Raw genomic sequence first — 15,156 nt, forward strand, 5'->3', positions numbered from 1 at the left:
AGAGAGAGAGAGAGAGAGAGAGAGAGAGAGAGAGAGAGAGAGAGAGAGAGAGAGAGAGAGAGAGAGAGAGAGAGAGAGAGAGAGAGCCATCTTGGAAAGGCCATGCCTTTATAGATGAGGCCACAGGTGGGGTGAATGTCCCCAACGAGGTGGGAGGGAGACAGGCAGGGAAAACCTGGGAAGGGAGGCGCACAGAGAGTCCAGTGGAACACAAAATGGCCGAGGGCCATCACGACTCTTGTAAGGCTTGCTCGGAACTGTAGGACTTGATCAGTGTCAGCAGGCAGGCTGAAGCAAAAAATAACTGTACCTCTGTAACAGTCATGCAAATACAACAAAAAGTACCGACGAACAATCAGCTTCCCGATTATTTTAACATCTTACTCTGTGAACTCAGGATTTATTTTGACCTCATTAGAGCTCATTGTTGAAAGAAGAACCAGGACTGTGTTGGTGAGTTTTATATTGTTCATGTTCAGTTTGAATGGTGTGTGTGACGATGAGTTACCGAGAAGATTAAGCTCATCTTAGTGCTGTCAAAGATAGAAACTAGAACTCAGAAACTGTACCGTAGGACATCTGTTTAGTAAAGTTTAGTAAAGAAAATAGAAGTAAAAAGATTATTGTTCTTGACATTTTGTTAGTTTATTGTGGTAAACTTGTTTTTTTTCCCACATGTCCCAGATGAAACTGTGGGGGCTGTAGTATCTTGCCAGTACAAGTTGATCATTAGGAGTCATCAACATCAGTAGACATCTCTGCAACACAACACATAGAAGTATTGAAGTAACATCTGTTAGTTCATTTTCTGATGTTTTACACTAAAATTCTGGTCACATCTTACAGATTGGCAGATTTTCCACTTGTTTTAAAGGAGCAGTATAACCCGTTTCCAATAAAAATCTTCTTGAACTCTGCTGTAGTTAGTTTTTTTTGCTCCAGCAGAATAAAACAGGATGAAGACACAGACTGATGATTTAATGTTTCCTTCTGTTGGAAAACCTCTTTATTCTGTACTTTCACAAGAGGATGAACTTTTCAACATCAACATATTTTAAATATTTAAGTAAAAGGAAAATATTGTGTATAGTCTTGTTTTTCTCTTTATATTATTCCATTCCTGTCTATAACTCAGTTGCTGTTCTTCTATGACTCTTAAACTGTTGTAACACATACATTTCTCCACTAAGGGATGCATTAAGTCTCATCTAAAAACAAAATAATACTGGCCTGTTTTGTCACATAAGCATCATTTCAGCAGGTATGCTGCTTCAAGTAAAATGTTCACAGGGTTTTATCTCCAATTCTATGATTTAATATTGAGCTGAATATGTGCCTCACCTTTCCTTCCCTCTCTCACACTGACACATTAAGGACTTCCGCCTTAAAACAACAAAAGATATGATTGAGAAATGATCAAAACTAAACTGACAGGGCTTCAGACCCCTTGTGGCGCCGGGTCCGACTGCGACAGTTTTCACACACTGTCTTCAGCGTACTGGCTGCAGGACAAATTGTGACCTGCAGATATTCCTACAGGAGGAGATCTGTTCCGTCTGTCCTCTCTGAGCTCCTCGTACACTGGGTTGGCCTGCAGGAGGAGAAGAACGGTTTGGTTTGTATTAATATCAGCTGGTTTCACAAACACTAATGATGCTCAATGTCCCAAATTTACTCAGTGTCACCTCAGTGACATTAACATAATCAGCTTCCACAGGAGGATCTGAAAAACATCCAGTTGAGAAGATTAGATCCACTGTTAAAAACACATACAGCTCATTTCATTCAGGCAGAATCAATTGTTGTTGCGAGAAATATTTTGTGTTTTCTGTCACCTCACCTTCAGCTTTACTGGCCCTCCTCCTGCAGAATATCAGCACAGCTGCTGATGATACGATGAAGATGACGACCAGAGTCAGACGAACATACAGCTGCACACCTGTGGCTGTTTGAGCAGCACGGGCAATAATGTTATCAAATGACCTCTGTTAGATCCCGAGTTTACCCCTGTCCAGGAGGCACTCGACCAGCTCTCCGTTAAAAGGGTTAGATCCCTGAACCTAAAAGAGGTTGCTTAAAACTGGCAATTTTTCTTTACTGATTTTCATTAGATCTCTAAACTTCAATACATTGGTTACACCTTACAAATCCTTTTACTTTTGCAAATATATTACTTAATTCTAATCCTCAGAGACAGAGTGACAGACAAAGCCTTGAGTGCAGCACTTCCTCTATTCACAAAGTGGTGTCGCCATTTCCTCTTCACATTTCCTTCAACGTCTCAATATAAGGATTTTAATACTTTCCAATGAATTCATAGCAAACACAAGGCAGCAGGCAACGTTTTAATATATTTCAGAATCATTTCAGGACCAAGTATAATGTCCCTTACTTGTATTTGTGTCTGGCAGGAGTGTATGAACCTCAACTTTTTTGACACTCAGTGCGTTTACATGACACTCAAGAAAACCGAATTACTGCGTTAGTCTGACTATGAACGGATTTTTAAGATGCATGTATACACCTTTGTCTGACTAAAATCGGACCAGATCGGATTTCTCATAGTCGAATTACACCACGTAGATTATTCGACTGAAAGTCGCATTACTCCTGCATGTATACGTTCCAGCGGATCGGATTGGATTTTGCGTTCTGCGCAGGCGCGAGATTTTTCCCCGGGGCCGTGAGCCGGAAGTAGACGGGCGGCGGCGGCGTCTTTCCTCCGAAATCACCGCAAGAAAGAGCGCCAGAGTGCACCTAGTGTGTGTAATTATCATGTACACCATAAACTAAGCGTACAAAGATGTAGCTTTGTCTTGCTCTTCGTACGCCATCTTTCTTGAATGCCGAGGCAGCTGGTGACTTAAAGAGGTCAGCCGGAGGTGCGCTGTTAACACTAGTTGAAATGGGTACAGCGCCACCTAGCGTACCGGGGTATGACATGCTTTCGGCCAGTAATTCGATTTTCTCACTGGCATGTATATTCGGATAATTGCAGTTGTCCGATTGAGCAGCATAGTCGAACTATGGCTGTAATCTGACTAAGCTGTGCATGTAAACGCACTGACTGTCTCTCTGTGCGTGTGTACATACTGTTATTTATATTAGACAGGAGCAAATGGATATCAACTATTTTGACACCTCACATGACCTCCAGGTCCTTGTGAGACCTGAGGGTCCAGACATGTGGAAACCTGAAGTGTCATCAATCAAGTAGTACACTTTTACCTGCAGCTGATGTTGCCGGTGTTGGTGTCAGTGTGAAGTCTGATGGTGTCGGTGTGGAGGCTGATGGTGTCGGTGTGAAGTCTGATGGTGTCGGTGTGGAGTCTGATGTGACTGATGTTGTAGGAGGTGGGAGAGTCGTAGTTGTTTTCAACATTACAGGAGCTGTAAAAAAATAACCCAACATAGATTACAATCCAATGCAAAGACAGAAAAAAAATCCTAACGATGACTTTTCATTAAAATCACTGAGTGCATTTTTATTCAAGAGCTAAATGCCGGTCATGATGATGAAGATATGCAGCAAAAAATAAAACTATTAGACTAAACAGACTTGGTTATATGAGCAGCTGTCAGTTAATAATTAATTCACAGACTCTCAAACTCACCATCTTCAACTCTGATCTCAAACTCCTCATCCGGGAACAAATGATTGTCCACTCTACATCTGTAGAGCCCCGAGTCAGACTTGGTCAGGTTGGCGATGCTCACATACATAACTGAAGGAGATACTATAGTTGCTTTTTTACTTTTGATGCTGTATCTGCCTCTCTGAGCTCTGTCGCCAGTTGTTTGAACAAGAATGTCTTTTTTTCCACATTTTTTCCTACAGAAGATCTTCCTGCTTCCAGAGACGAAGACGGTGCACTCGTATGTGATGGTGCCTCCCTCCTTTCCTGTAAGGATTGAGATTCCTACATCGATGAATCCAGTGATTTCTTCCTGCAGAGCTGCTGAAAAGATGAATAGTCAACAGTAAGTATCTACCTGTTATTTACTGCATTTTGATAATAATTATTACATCCAGAGTCAAATCGAGAGCTGCCCAAACATAAATAAATGGAAATTTGATTTAAAAAGAAAAAAATCTTCAAAAGAAATCCTATTTTCTACAATTTCATTCAGTTTGATTATTAACTTAACTTAATTATTGGAAAAAAGGAATCCGCCAGTTCAAATAAATACATCTAAGCTTCACATTAGGGCTTCAATGCAAGAAATAATTAATTAATTTAGATTAGACTGGACTACCTGATAATCAGAGGGAAACATTAATTTTTTACCCTTCAGTCACTCAGTCTGAGTTTGTGTTCAGGTCAGATGATTTCTGTTCTTGGGAGGGGGGTTCATATGTTTTGTTCCAACCAATATGAGCGACACAGAGGCTGTTACTGAGAACAAAAAAACCTAAATGTGCCACTGAAGCCAACGTAAAACCTGCTCAGCTGCATCTCTGGCTGTCTTGTGTTGTTGAAGTTTCTCATCCATTGAATCAGATCCCTGTTACTAACTCGTGATAACTGTTCATTTCAATTGATCACAAATGCAAATGGAGTTTAAAATTTCAAAGCTGCATTTATGAAAAATTGGGAACAACTGAATATTGATTTCTCCTCAGAAAAACATCTTTTAGCTTGTTTGATCACATTCACAATTCTCATAATTATGAAAATCAAATTGGTAATTAATTTGGTTGTGTTGTTCTCAGTTTGTCTCTCAGGCTGCTAACAGCAGTTCAATGCTGCAGCTCTTTGATTAAATAGAATAATTTTGAAAAATCATTGTTCTTCAGCTCTGAGGTTGGCGAGTCTAGAAAACAAACTGCAAGATAAATGATGCAACAGTCACACACATTTTAAAAATTACAAGTACAAGTACAGGCTGAAGCAAAAATAACTGTACTTCTTCAACAGTCACAAATACAACACAATGCAATAATAAAACAAGTACATAGGGCCCTATGATTTCCGCGATCACGGAATCGCGGACGGAATCGCGGAATTGGCCGTTTAAAACAGAATCTACTTTTTAACGCAGAATATCGCGGAATTTGACATAATTTCACTGAAATGTTGTTCTTGTGTGGAAGAGGAACGTTTGTCTGGGGGAAACTGCACGGGGGGAACCAAATCTGGGTGGCACAACAAGTCGCCGCCCCCCCTCCCCACAGACTGAGCTCCCCCGTCAAAGCTGTAATGTAAACAAAAATGTAAGCATGGCGAAGCGGCTGGCCACGGCTCCGTCTTCGTCGGCGAAAAAACTGAGAGACTCGACATTAACCCCTCAGTACAGAGCTGAGCAGTTCCTGAACGACTTTGATGTGTCAGGTGAACTGTTTTGCAAAGAAGCAGACCTGAGAAATCATAATTAAAGGTGTAACGTTAATTCGTGAGAGTTAGCCACCTGTCCGATTCATATTATCGGCATATCACCAGAGTGACTGTTAACTGCTGCTAACAGTAGCTGCTGTTAGCTAGTTAGCCCCGTTAGCCACAGCCCTCTTAGCTGACTCTGCCTGGGCTGGGAGGCTTTTCTGGATCTGCCTGAGAGCTGACCATGTTTTTATTCAATGAAAGCCATAAAAACACAAAATATACTAATGTATGAAGACATGATGAAGTCAAAATGTTTTTGATGCACTTTACTGTACTGTATGGTACATTGAGGAAATATGTTTGTCACCTCAATTAATTTAAGGTAATTTCTATTTAATTTGTGTACATTTTAGTCATTTACATTAAAAACACACTGTTTTTGGTAGTATAATAAGAGTAAATCGGGATTCACAAAAATTTAAACGGAAAAAACGGAATTCCCAAAAATTAAAACGGAAAAAACGGAATTGGGGAAAAAATAAAATGGAATTTGGGAAAAAATAAAACGGATTTTATAGGGCCCCTAAGTACAGAAGAACAATCGTTTGTTTTTTTCTTCAGATTTTGAGGAGATAACTGCTTGTAAAGAACTACTTTGTGACTCATACCAGATTAAACAGGTCATGTTTAACCGCAGAAACCGACGAGTCAGTCAGAGACGGACAGTTTTGTTGAACAGTTGAACAGTGGATTATGCTTTGTCACTTCTTATATCAGTCAGTATTGACTACAGATTACAGAAACTAAAGAAAAATGAAAAAATAAAGACAGAAGATGATAAAATATATCAAGAGTGTACTCACAGTGGACGAAGATGAAGCAGATCAACATCAGACGGACTTTCATGTTTGAGGCTCTGATGGATTCAGACTGTCTGACTCTCTTCTTCTCTGGTAGAAGAGAAAAACAGGGAACTCCTTTCAAATGATGGAGTCTCTCCTCTCAACAACACACCCAACTCTCATTATCGACAGTCAAATGTAAGGCTTGGTCGTAATTTACACTGACATAACATATGTTTGTATAATAATAAAAAAGTACGACTACAGTATATCTACACTTCATAACTTCATTTGCCAGTTTCCTACTTGTTTCAAGAAGTATTTCTTTACAAACATACAGCCTGACAAGGAGATAAACAATTTAACGTCATCTTTTGTCTTTACATTCATTGGCTGAAATTGATTTTTAAAATTAATCTTAAAACCTATTTATTAAATATCTTTCCCCTGCAGGACAAACAGGTAAACACGTAGGTTTTAAAAAGGGGTTTTTTAGCATTATATTTTCAGTCACACTGTAAAAAAGCATTTTATAGAAATAAAACTTCCTGTAAATTGCGATTTTGAATACTGGCATCACCTTTTCCTTCCTCTTTCACTCTAACATTCAGGACTTCCTCATCTAGATAACGGAAGCTTCTGGGTAGAGATACGATCAAAACTGGCATGATGACTTTTTCTTTTAAAAAAACAGCATGTTACTCAACATAAACTGATCTAAAGTAAAAAATATGGTCATCTAAAATCTTCCCTCTACTCTGTCACTGCAAAAAATGTATTTCCTGCACTGTAAGATGAAGTCGTTGCCCTAAATTACTCCTGATCAACAGTTGGCACCTTGCATGGCAGCCTCTGCCATCAGTGTGTGAAAGGGTGAATGTGACAAGTGTTGCAAAGCGCTTTGAGTGGTCTGTAGACTGGAAAAGAGCTGTAGATACACAAGTCCATTTACCATATACCTCAAGACACTTGGTTGGAGAGGGGGTTTGTATTAATACAGCTGGTTGCACAAACACTAATGTTGCTCAATGTCCCTAATTTGCTCGGACACACGTCAATGACATTTACGCAATGTTGCCATGATGATGACGAGCAGAGTCAGACAAACATACAGTGGCATGCCTGTTATCGTTTGACAGCAAAACAAGTTTGTTTTACACTTTCTACGATAAAGATAAACTATGTTTCTTTACTGATCCCCCTTGGCAGAAATTTGCAGGTAACACAGCAGTAGAGAGGGAAATAAGTAGCAGCACAAGAGTAAGTCTCAAAAAACAGAGACAATAATAAAGAGATATGGTTCTATATGAAATATATCTGGAAGTCTGTATAACTGACCTACAGGTAGTAACCAATAGAAGCATCAACTAAATAAAGGAATATAAATACATAAAAAGAAAAACCATGACAACAAAAAAGACATCTTTCTTTCAGTTTATTGGGAATTTTTCATGTGGCTTACCTGCAGCGGATGCTGATGAAGGTGTGGATGTTCCAGAAGTGGAGCTCAGGCTCTGCGTCCAGGTCGGTGTGGAGGCTGACGGGACTGTTGCTGAAAAAGGTCGAACAAGTTTTGAGGTGACCGGAGCTGTGACTGATGACGAACATAATGACCAGCATAAAAACAAAAATGAACACTTCCTGCTTCATCATGAAATGTATGTTACAAAATGCAATAGAAAAAAAAAAACATGACGCCAAAAATGACATCTATCCTCCAAACAGTTTATCAGGAACTTTTCATGTTTTTTTCACTGTTTTACTGTTACGTGGCGGACCCTGCCACCTTTCTAGCTTCAAACAGTGTTCCGGGGACCTTATTTTTAATGTTTAATGTATTTGCTTATTTGAGCAGCTGTCAGTGAACAGTTAATTCACAGAGAATATTCTGGAATTTGATGTGTGTCGCCCCGAGTCAGATCACACGCTTTCACATACAGAAGTGGAGGTTTCATATTTCTTTTATAATCAAACAATGCAGCATCTGTCTCTCTGAGCTCCGTCATCAGCTGTGTTCAATGAGGACGTCTTTTTTCTTCACATTCTGAGTTACAGATGATCTTCCACTAGAGAGATAGAAGGCAGAGTTGTTTGATGGTTCCTCCCTTCGTTACCGCAATGGACTGGACTTCTATTTTGGCTAAACAAGTGTTTCCATCCCGCAGAGCTGTTGAAAAGATAAAAAAAATCAATAGTTACTACATTCCTGCGAAAACAATGAAGTCTGATAATATTTATCACATCCACAGAGGCAAACTGGGAGCTGCTCAGTTTAAACTCTGTCAAACTTTGTTAAAATCTGTTCAGCAAAACTCATTTTCATAACGTTCGTTCAGTTTGATATGATCTCTCTCATGCACAGTCTTTTGAATGGCCGTCTATGGTTGTGACATATCTCCATGATTATCTCATAAACTTCATGCAGAGAGACGCTCAGCATATTACAGCATGTGCTCAATGGCACCACCTGATGGTCAGTTAGGAGAAGAAAGATTTTTACACTGTGGGTTTCTTACACAATAATGAGTTAATCAAACTAGGCCACATCCACTTTTTTTTTTTTTTTAGCAATTTTTGTTTTTTGTTAAAAACACAGTGAAACTATTTCATTGAATCTTCACCAAATCAGATAAACCCAAACAAAAGCAATGCATTTGCTTGTGTAAGTGCTGGATTTAAATAAGTGCCGGACGTCTCAGAAATCAGAAACTCTTCCGATTGGTCCTGTAAATGTGTCCCGTGTTTTTCAGTCTACTCTTGATGACCTTACTTTTAAAACTCTATATAAAAAAAAAGAGAAAGCTTAATTTCAATAGTGCAAATACTTTCATTTTTGTTTTCATCGCTAAAATGTTCTTTTATCCGAATTTGTCATTATTATTACTGGTTCGCTTTTACCCATTTCTTTCCATTACTTTACAAAAGCATTGTGTTTCATGATCAGAAAATACAAAAGTAGAAAATCAAAAAGGTCAATAAGTTCAGAGGCTCGATCCGGTTTATGTATCTTAGCAAACAGTGACACTTAGAGAAAATGGGTTGATAAATAAATTCAGAATGTCAGTTAGGTGTTAAACCACAGCCCATACAGAGTTTGAGAGAAATATGTCAAACTGCGCTGCTCGCACAGAGCCTGCACATCTGACATACGAAGACCCCTCGAGACCCCCTCTATCTGCATCCTGTTGTGCAGCTGTGCAGTTAGAACACAGGTCAGGTGCTGTTTCCCTCTGACATCAGAGGATTATACTTTTAATTAACACCCACCTTCAATAGGAAGATCTAAGAGAGTAATGGGAGGTTTGGTTGGTGTTGATTACCATTTAAAGCGGATGCAGCAATCACACACATTTCCTTCAGAAAATGCAAATAATCTGGTCAATGTTAAATATTGAAAGGAGGAAGACGCACACTAAGGCTTCAGTGCAAAGAAAAACATTTATTTAGATTACTGGACTGTCATTCAGTCTGACTTTGTGTTCAGATCAACTGCTTGCTTGTTTTCATTCCTTTGACCTTTCTCTGTCGCTGTTTTTCATAGATCAGATAATTTTTACTGTAAATAAATGTAAATCAGTTTCAAATCTAGTTTTAAAAATCAATACAGCTGAATTGTTTTGAAAAATTAAGATATCTGACTTTTTTCCCCCACATAATTCTGACTTAATTTTCAGAAGCAAATCAAATGAAAATGTTCTGCCTCGGCATCAATCCTCTTCCGTAGAACGTAGATTGTCGGGCTAAAGCTTAAAATTAGACTTGGAACATCGTGTTTTAAACACAGAAAATGTACAAATCAAAACTGTTATAAGATGTGACTGTTAAATGTAAGTGTACTCACAGAGGATGAAGAGGAAGCAGGTCAACACCTGACTGACTTTCATGTTTGAGGCTCTGATGGTTTCAGGTTGTCCCTCTTCTTCTCCTTCTCTGGTAAACCAGGAACCTTTTTAAGGGACGGAGTCCGACCTCCAAAGCAAACACTCACTCAGCTCTCCTCCTCTCTGTCTTCCACTTTTTTTTTTTGTCAATTTTAAGCCTTCGTTTGAACTTTAAATGTAATTTTTATAAATACGATTAAAAAAATGTATGTACACAGCAAAATAATCTCTCTCTCAGTCATTTTGGTCCGTTATTGATTCCTTCATGTCTTTTATTTTCCTTAAAACAAGAATGTCTCATCAAAATGTGATAAAGATATTCAGTGACGATAGGATCTGAAGAATTTGACAATGCCTGATGTGACTACGTTTCATATGCACATTAGAGAGCAGTAAAAAAACAAGTAATTAATAGGCCCTCTCGACATGACAGGAAGCCCACCGGCCCATTTCTTTTACTCTTTTTACTGCTTCATGTGAAGTGGTTACAGAGATTTATTTCCAATTAATTTTAATATCTGCGAGTCAATACAACAACATTTAAATTCATCATAGCAATATTTCAGTGCATCACCTCTTATCACACCTTTTCTTCCATCTCTCAGACTAAAAAGTTCATGATTTCCTCCTCAAAACCACAGAAGCTCATAGGTTTAGATACAATCTCTATCTGCTGTCAGATAACATTAGTCATCAAGTTATTTGAGAGATCCTACCCCATTTGTACACACTTTCCCGTGAGAACTGGCTGCAGTGGAATATTTAAACTGAAGATATTTCTACAGGAGGAGATCTGCTCTGTCTGTCCTCTCCGATCTCTTCAGACACTGGGTCGGCCTGCAGGAGGAGAAGAGGGGTTTGGTTTGCATTAAAATTGGCTGGTTTCACAAACACTAATGATGCTCAATGTCCCATATTGCCTCAGTCTCACCTCAGTGACATTAACATCCTCAGTTTCCACAGGGAGATCTGAAAAACATCCAGTTGAGAAGATTAGATCCACTGTTAAACACACATACAGCTCATTTCCTTCAAGTAAAAAGTGAGAAATATCTAGTTTTAGAGGATCAGCTGCTTTTGAATAGTGTTTCCTGTCGCCTCACATTCAGCTTTACTGGCGCTCTTCCTGAAGAATATCAGCACAGCTGCTGATGATACGATGAAGATGACGACCAGAGTCAGACGAACATACAGCTGCACACCTGTGGTTGTTTGAGCAGAAGAAAAAGGTTTGTTTTACACTTCCTGGTTCAAAATAAAAAGGTATGCTTCACTTTCAGACTTTTCATGTGACATTTACCTGCAGTCGTCTGTGTTGGTGTCGGTGTGGAGGCTGATGCTGGAAAAGGTTGGAAAGTTGTTGGAGCTGTGTCACAATGAAATGATTAGATACTGATTGTACAGATACAAGGGAATACTGACGTTGAGATTACTTTTCTATTCAGATCGATTGTATGTGTTCACAATTGTGAAAATATGCTACTCAAAATACAAATCAAAAAATATAATAAAATGTCAGTTCCAAGGGTCTCAGGTCAAACTCACCATCTTCAACTCTGATCTCAATGTCCTTGTGCGCACTTGAAGACACATTTCTGTCCAGTCTACATCTGTAGCGCCCCGAGTCAGACTTGGTCAGGTTTGTGATGTTCACTAACAGAAATGAAGATGATTCATACACTTCTCCTTCGTATGTAATGCCATACCTGCCTCTCTGAGCTCTGTCGCCAGTTGTCTCAACAAGAATGTCTTTTTCTTCACATTCTTCCTTACAGAAGATCTTCCTGCTTCCAGAGAAAGAGAAGAAGAAACACGCATATGTGATGTTTCCTCCCACCTTTTCAGTGAAAATGGGGATTTCTGCATTGATTAGTCCAGTGTTTCCATCCTGCAGAGCTGTTGAAAAGATGATCAAACATCAGTTACCAACTGCCTGTAAGATACTGCAGTCTGATTAAATTCTGATTCTGTCAACAAAGATTCAGATCACAATGAAATCGCATTTTCATTCAGTCTGATTAATTTCAACTGTGCAAAGTGTTAAAAGGTCAAGCTTGGGTGCCCATCCAGTGGACAAAACATGAACTGCAATAGAAATAAACGCATACTACTTATTTATAATTTTTTTTAAATCAAGACCATGTTTTGTAACTGCTTCACTGCAAATGTATCATGACTTTCTACACACTGGTACCCCACTGCATATAGCTAGTGCCCTTTCTATCATGTTACACTAATGCACAAAAAGCAACAATTAAACAAGAGCAGGAGAAAAATAGTTGAATGCAGATTGTCGTTCTACAAAAAATTAAGTTTGTCTTCAGATGTTGGGGAATTAACCATTTGTAAAGAACAACCTGTGAATGTGACTCAACTCAGACTCTGAACATCATGTTTAATGAATGTCCACTGTCAAACATATGCTACAAAGATAAATGGCAATAAATGAATAAATTACAAGACAAAGAGAAAAAGATTGAAAGATATAAATAGATTGTACTCACAGAGGATGCAGATGTAGATCAACATGTGACAGACTTTCATGTTTGAGGCTCTGGTGCTTTCAGACTGTCTCTCTTGTTTTCTTGTAAACCAGGAACTTCTTTTAAATGATGGAGTCCCTCCTCCAAACAACACGCAACTCTCTTTATCAGCAGTCAAATGTAAAGCTTGGTTGGAACTTGCGACAGTACGAGTACAGTAAACTCTCAGAGTCATTTGTCAATTTGAGGGTTGTTTCAAGAATTATTTTATTTTCACTGATTTTTCTTTCTCATTAAAAAGAAAAAAAAAAAACTTTTTTGTACTCAACAAAACAGTTCATGTGTAACAGAGAGCCTGAGTTGAATATGTGCATCACCTTTTCCTTCCTCTCTCACACTAAAACATTCAGGACTTCCTCCTCAAAACAACGGAAGCTCGTAGGTTGAGATACGATCAAAAATAGGCACCAATACTTTTTTCTTTAAAAGCCAGCTTGTAACTCAGAAACACAGAGAAAGTTTTAAATGTGGTCATGTCCACAGTCTTTTCTGCCACTGCAAAAAATATATTTCCTCTGCTGTTAGTCATTAGTTAGTGTGTGAAGTCTTAAATAACTGTTGACTGAAACCAAAATGAACATCCTACCACAGCCTTTACACACTTTCCCCTGAGAACTGGCTGCAGTGGAAAGTTTAAACTGTAGATATTTCTACAGGAGGAGATCTGCTCTGTCTGATGGGTTTGGTTTGAATTAATATCAGCTGGTTTCAAAAACACTAATGATGCTTAATGTCCCAAATTTACTCAGACTGCGAGTCAATTCAACGCATGTGTATGCATGACAGTACACTAAAACTATGCAAAATTATCTATTTACCTGAATGTCTCCAATGGAGATCAATAAAGTTATATTTTATATCATCTTATTGTCTTTATCTGTAATTATCTGTCCTTGTTATAATCTGTGTCCTCACTGCTATAAAAAAAAAAAGATAGAAGCAGACCGACTACCAGTTATCGCAGCATTTGTTTTGTCACAATGATAGGTGGTTACCAGTAGGTACAGATGCAATACATTAAATTCTGAATACGGTAAAATGATTAGGGCATAGAAAGATTAATCAAATTCCATAATGTCATAAACTTTCTGCACATTTAATGTCAATTAAATTATATTCTACAGGGAGCTGGAGACATCCCCAATATTACTAACACAGGAAAATAGGAAAGATTCATGCTTGACAGATGTTTTTTAACAATTCCTCAGGCAATAGTTATTTTCCACCATGTCAGCAGTTCAAGTCAGCCAGGCCATGACACTGATACTCTCATTCAGGGTTTAGACGTGATTACAGCTAAATTATTGGGGTTTTAAGTAACTGGAGACAAAACTTTTTGTACTCCACGTAGCTTCATCATACAGCCTTCATTATAAAAACGACTCTCGGGCATTGGATGAGAAATGTGAACGTTATATTGCTTTTTATTGATCCAAACGCGATCCTCACGTTCGCTTCCGCCAGTCTCCCCCTGCCCAACATGGCGGCGACGTTGACGTTGCCATTATTGCGGCCGTTACGTGTTTACATCTCTATAAAAAGGCAGCCTAGCTCGGTAGCACACAGGAAAATTGATCTAAGTCGCTTTTTACTACTTACTGACCAAGCCGAACTGCCAATGCGCTTCACTAATTAGTATTGAATGATACACATCAGGTAATTAGCCGGCTAGTTAGCCAAAACAACAGCACATTAGCATAACAAACAGGAACTTACCGAGCGCGTCTTCAGATTCAGACGTGTCTCTTGGTGCTGGAGGCAGATTTGTTGATGGAAGTAGAGTTTGTCCTGCGGCATAATGTTCCAGCCTTCTTGTCCATGCGAAGATTTTTTAAAAAGTCTTTATATTTCCACACAGAAGACGCATTTCTGACTGTGTTTTGACTCCGTGCCGTCTCCTCTGCCATGGTCCCGCCGTGTGTCACAGGTGTGCTGCGCGCGCACTAATTGTTCCACTTTTTAAATTTTGTACTTATTTTTGGAAACTTTTTTATTTTATCTATTATATTTTTAATTACGGAAGCCGAGAAAGGCCATGGATTTTTTTTTTTTTTTATGCACTGTTATCTCATGATAACGACTTATAAACAAAAATTGTTTTCTCGTGATAACGAATTAAGTAATAATGTCTTCGTCCTGATTTTGACCTACAAGGGCTGCCAAGAACGGCTTCTGAACATATCGATCACCCCGTCACATATATTTTCAATCAAGGCCTGGCAGGCTGTAATAGCATTATGCCTTGCTATTACAGATAATATTCACATTAATGTGTGTAATCTAAGAAGACAGTTAGCAAGGCTTCAGCTATATCGGCGGCGCACTCGTAAGTGAGCCTGATGCCGTCGTTGTAGCATCCCCAGCTGGATGATAGTCAGACTCTCTAACTGATGGTCCAAGGAGTTTATAACAGGAACCTTGTGCACTCAAACACACCTTCGGTAACACCGTAAGAGCTTGTGCCTTTTATCAGTTAAGGTGATAAGTAAATCATTTTCATCAAGTTCTGCAAAAAACATGCAGGCACACTTCCAACACACACACACACACGATTCACAAGAACAAGGGT

At 38.9% G+C, this 15,156-nt stretch overlaps 1 protein-coding gene across 2 annotated transcripts; it reads right to left on the reverse strand.

Moving 5' to 3' along the window:
* Positions 1–970: 970 nt before the first annotated feature.
* On the reverse strand, positions 971–14,480 carry LOC115584704 (hepatitis A virus cellular receptor 1 homolog). Of its 2 annotated transcripts, XM_030422311.1 has the most exons (12): positions 11,590–11,937; positions 11,345–11,410; positions 11,148–11,246; positions 10,976–11,013; positions 10,761–10,881; positions 7,626–7,715; positions 6,185–6,271; positions 3,615–3,959; positions 3,229–3,390; positions 1,841–1,945; positions 1,686–1,723; positions 971–1,591 (listed from the first exon to the last, which is right to left on the reverse strand). In XM_030422311.1, the coding sequence occupies exons 7-12, from the start codon at positions 6,225–6,227 to the stop codon at positions 1,478–1,480; spliced, it is 807 nt and encodes a 268-aa protein (XP_030278171.1). In that variant the 5' UTR covers positions 6,228–6,271; positions 7,626–7,715; positions 10,761–10,881; positions 10,976–11,013; positions 11,148–11,246; positions 11,345–11,410; positions 11,590–11,937; the 3' UTR covers positions 971–1,477. The 2 variants fall into 2 exon arrangements, with proteins under 2 accessions (XP_030278171.1, XP_030278172.1); XM_030422312.1 differs by lacking the exons at positions 10,761–10,881; positions 10,976–11,013; positions 11,148–11,246; positions 11,345–11,410; positions 11,590–11,937 and adding an exon at positions 14,304–14,480.
* Between the last annotated feature and the right edge of the window lie 676 nt (positions 14,481–15,156).

This window comes from Sparus aurata, chromosome 7 (genome assembly GCF_900880675.1).
Source record: "Sparus aurata chromosome 7, fSpaAur1.1, whole genome shotgun sequence".
Taxonomy (NCBI): Eukaryota; Metazoa; Chordata; class Actinopteri; order Spariformes; family Sparidae; genus Sparus; species Sparus aurata.

Bases quoted from the DNA above. Each gene is read 5' to 3' on its own strand.
- LOC115584704 (XM_030422312.1), bottom strand. From the start codon at position 6,227: ATGAAAGTCCGTCTGATGTTGATCTGCTTCATCTTCGTCCACT. The intron at 1,946-3,228 runs GTAAAAGTGTAC...CTGCTCAAACAG, and splicing joins ACCGGCAACATCAGCTGCAG to CCACAGGTGTGCAGCTGTAT. The intron at 1,724-1,840 runs GTGAGGTGACAG...GATGTTTTTCAG, and splicing joins GAGGGCCAGTAAAGCTGAAG to ATCCTCCTGTGGAAGCTGAT.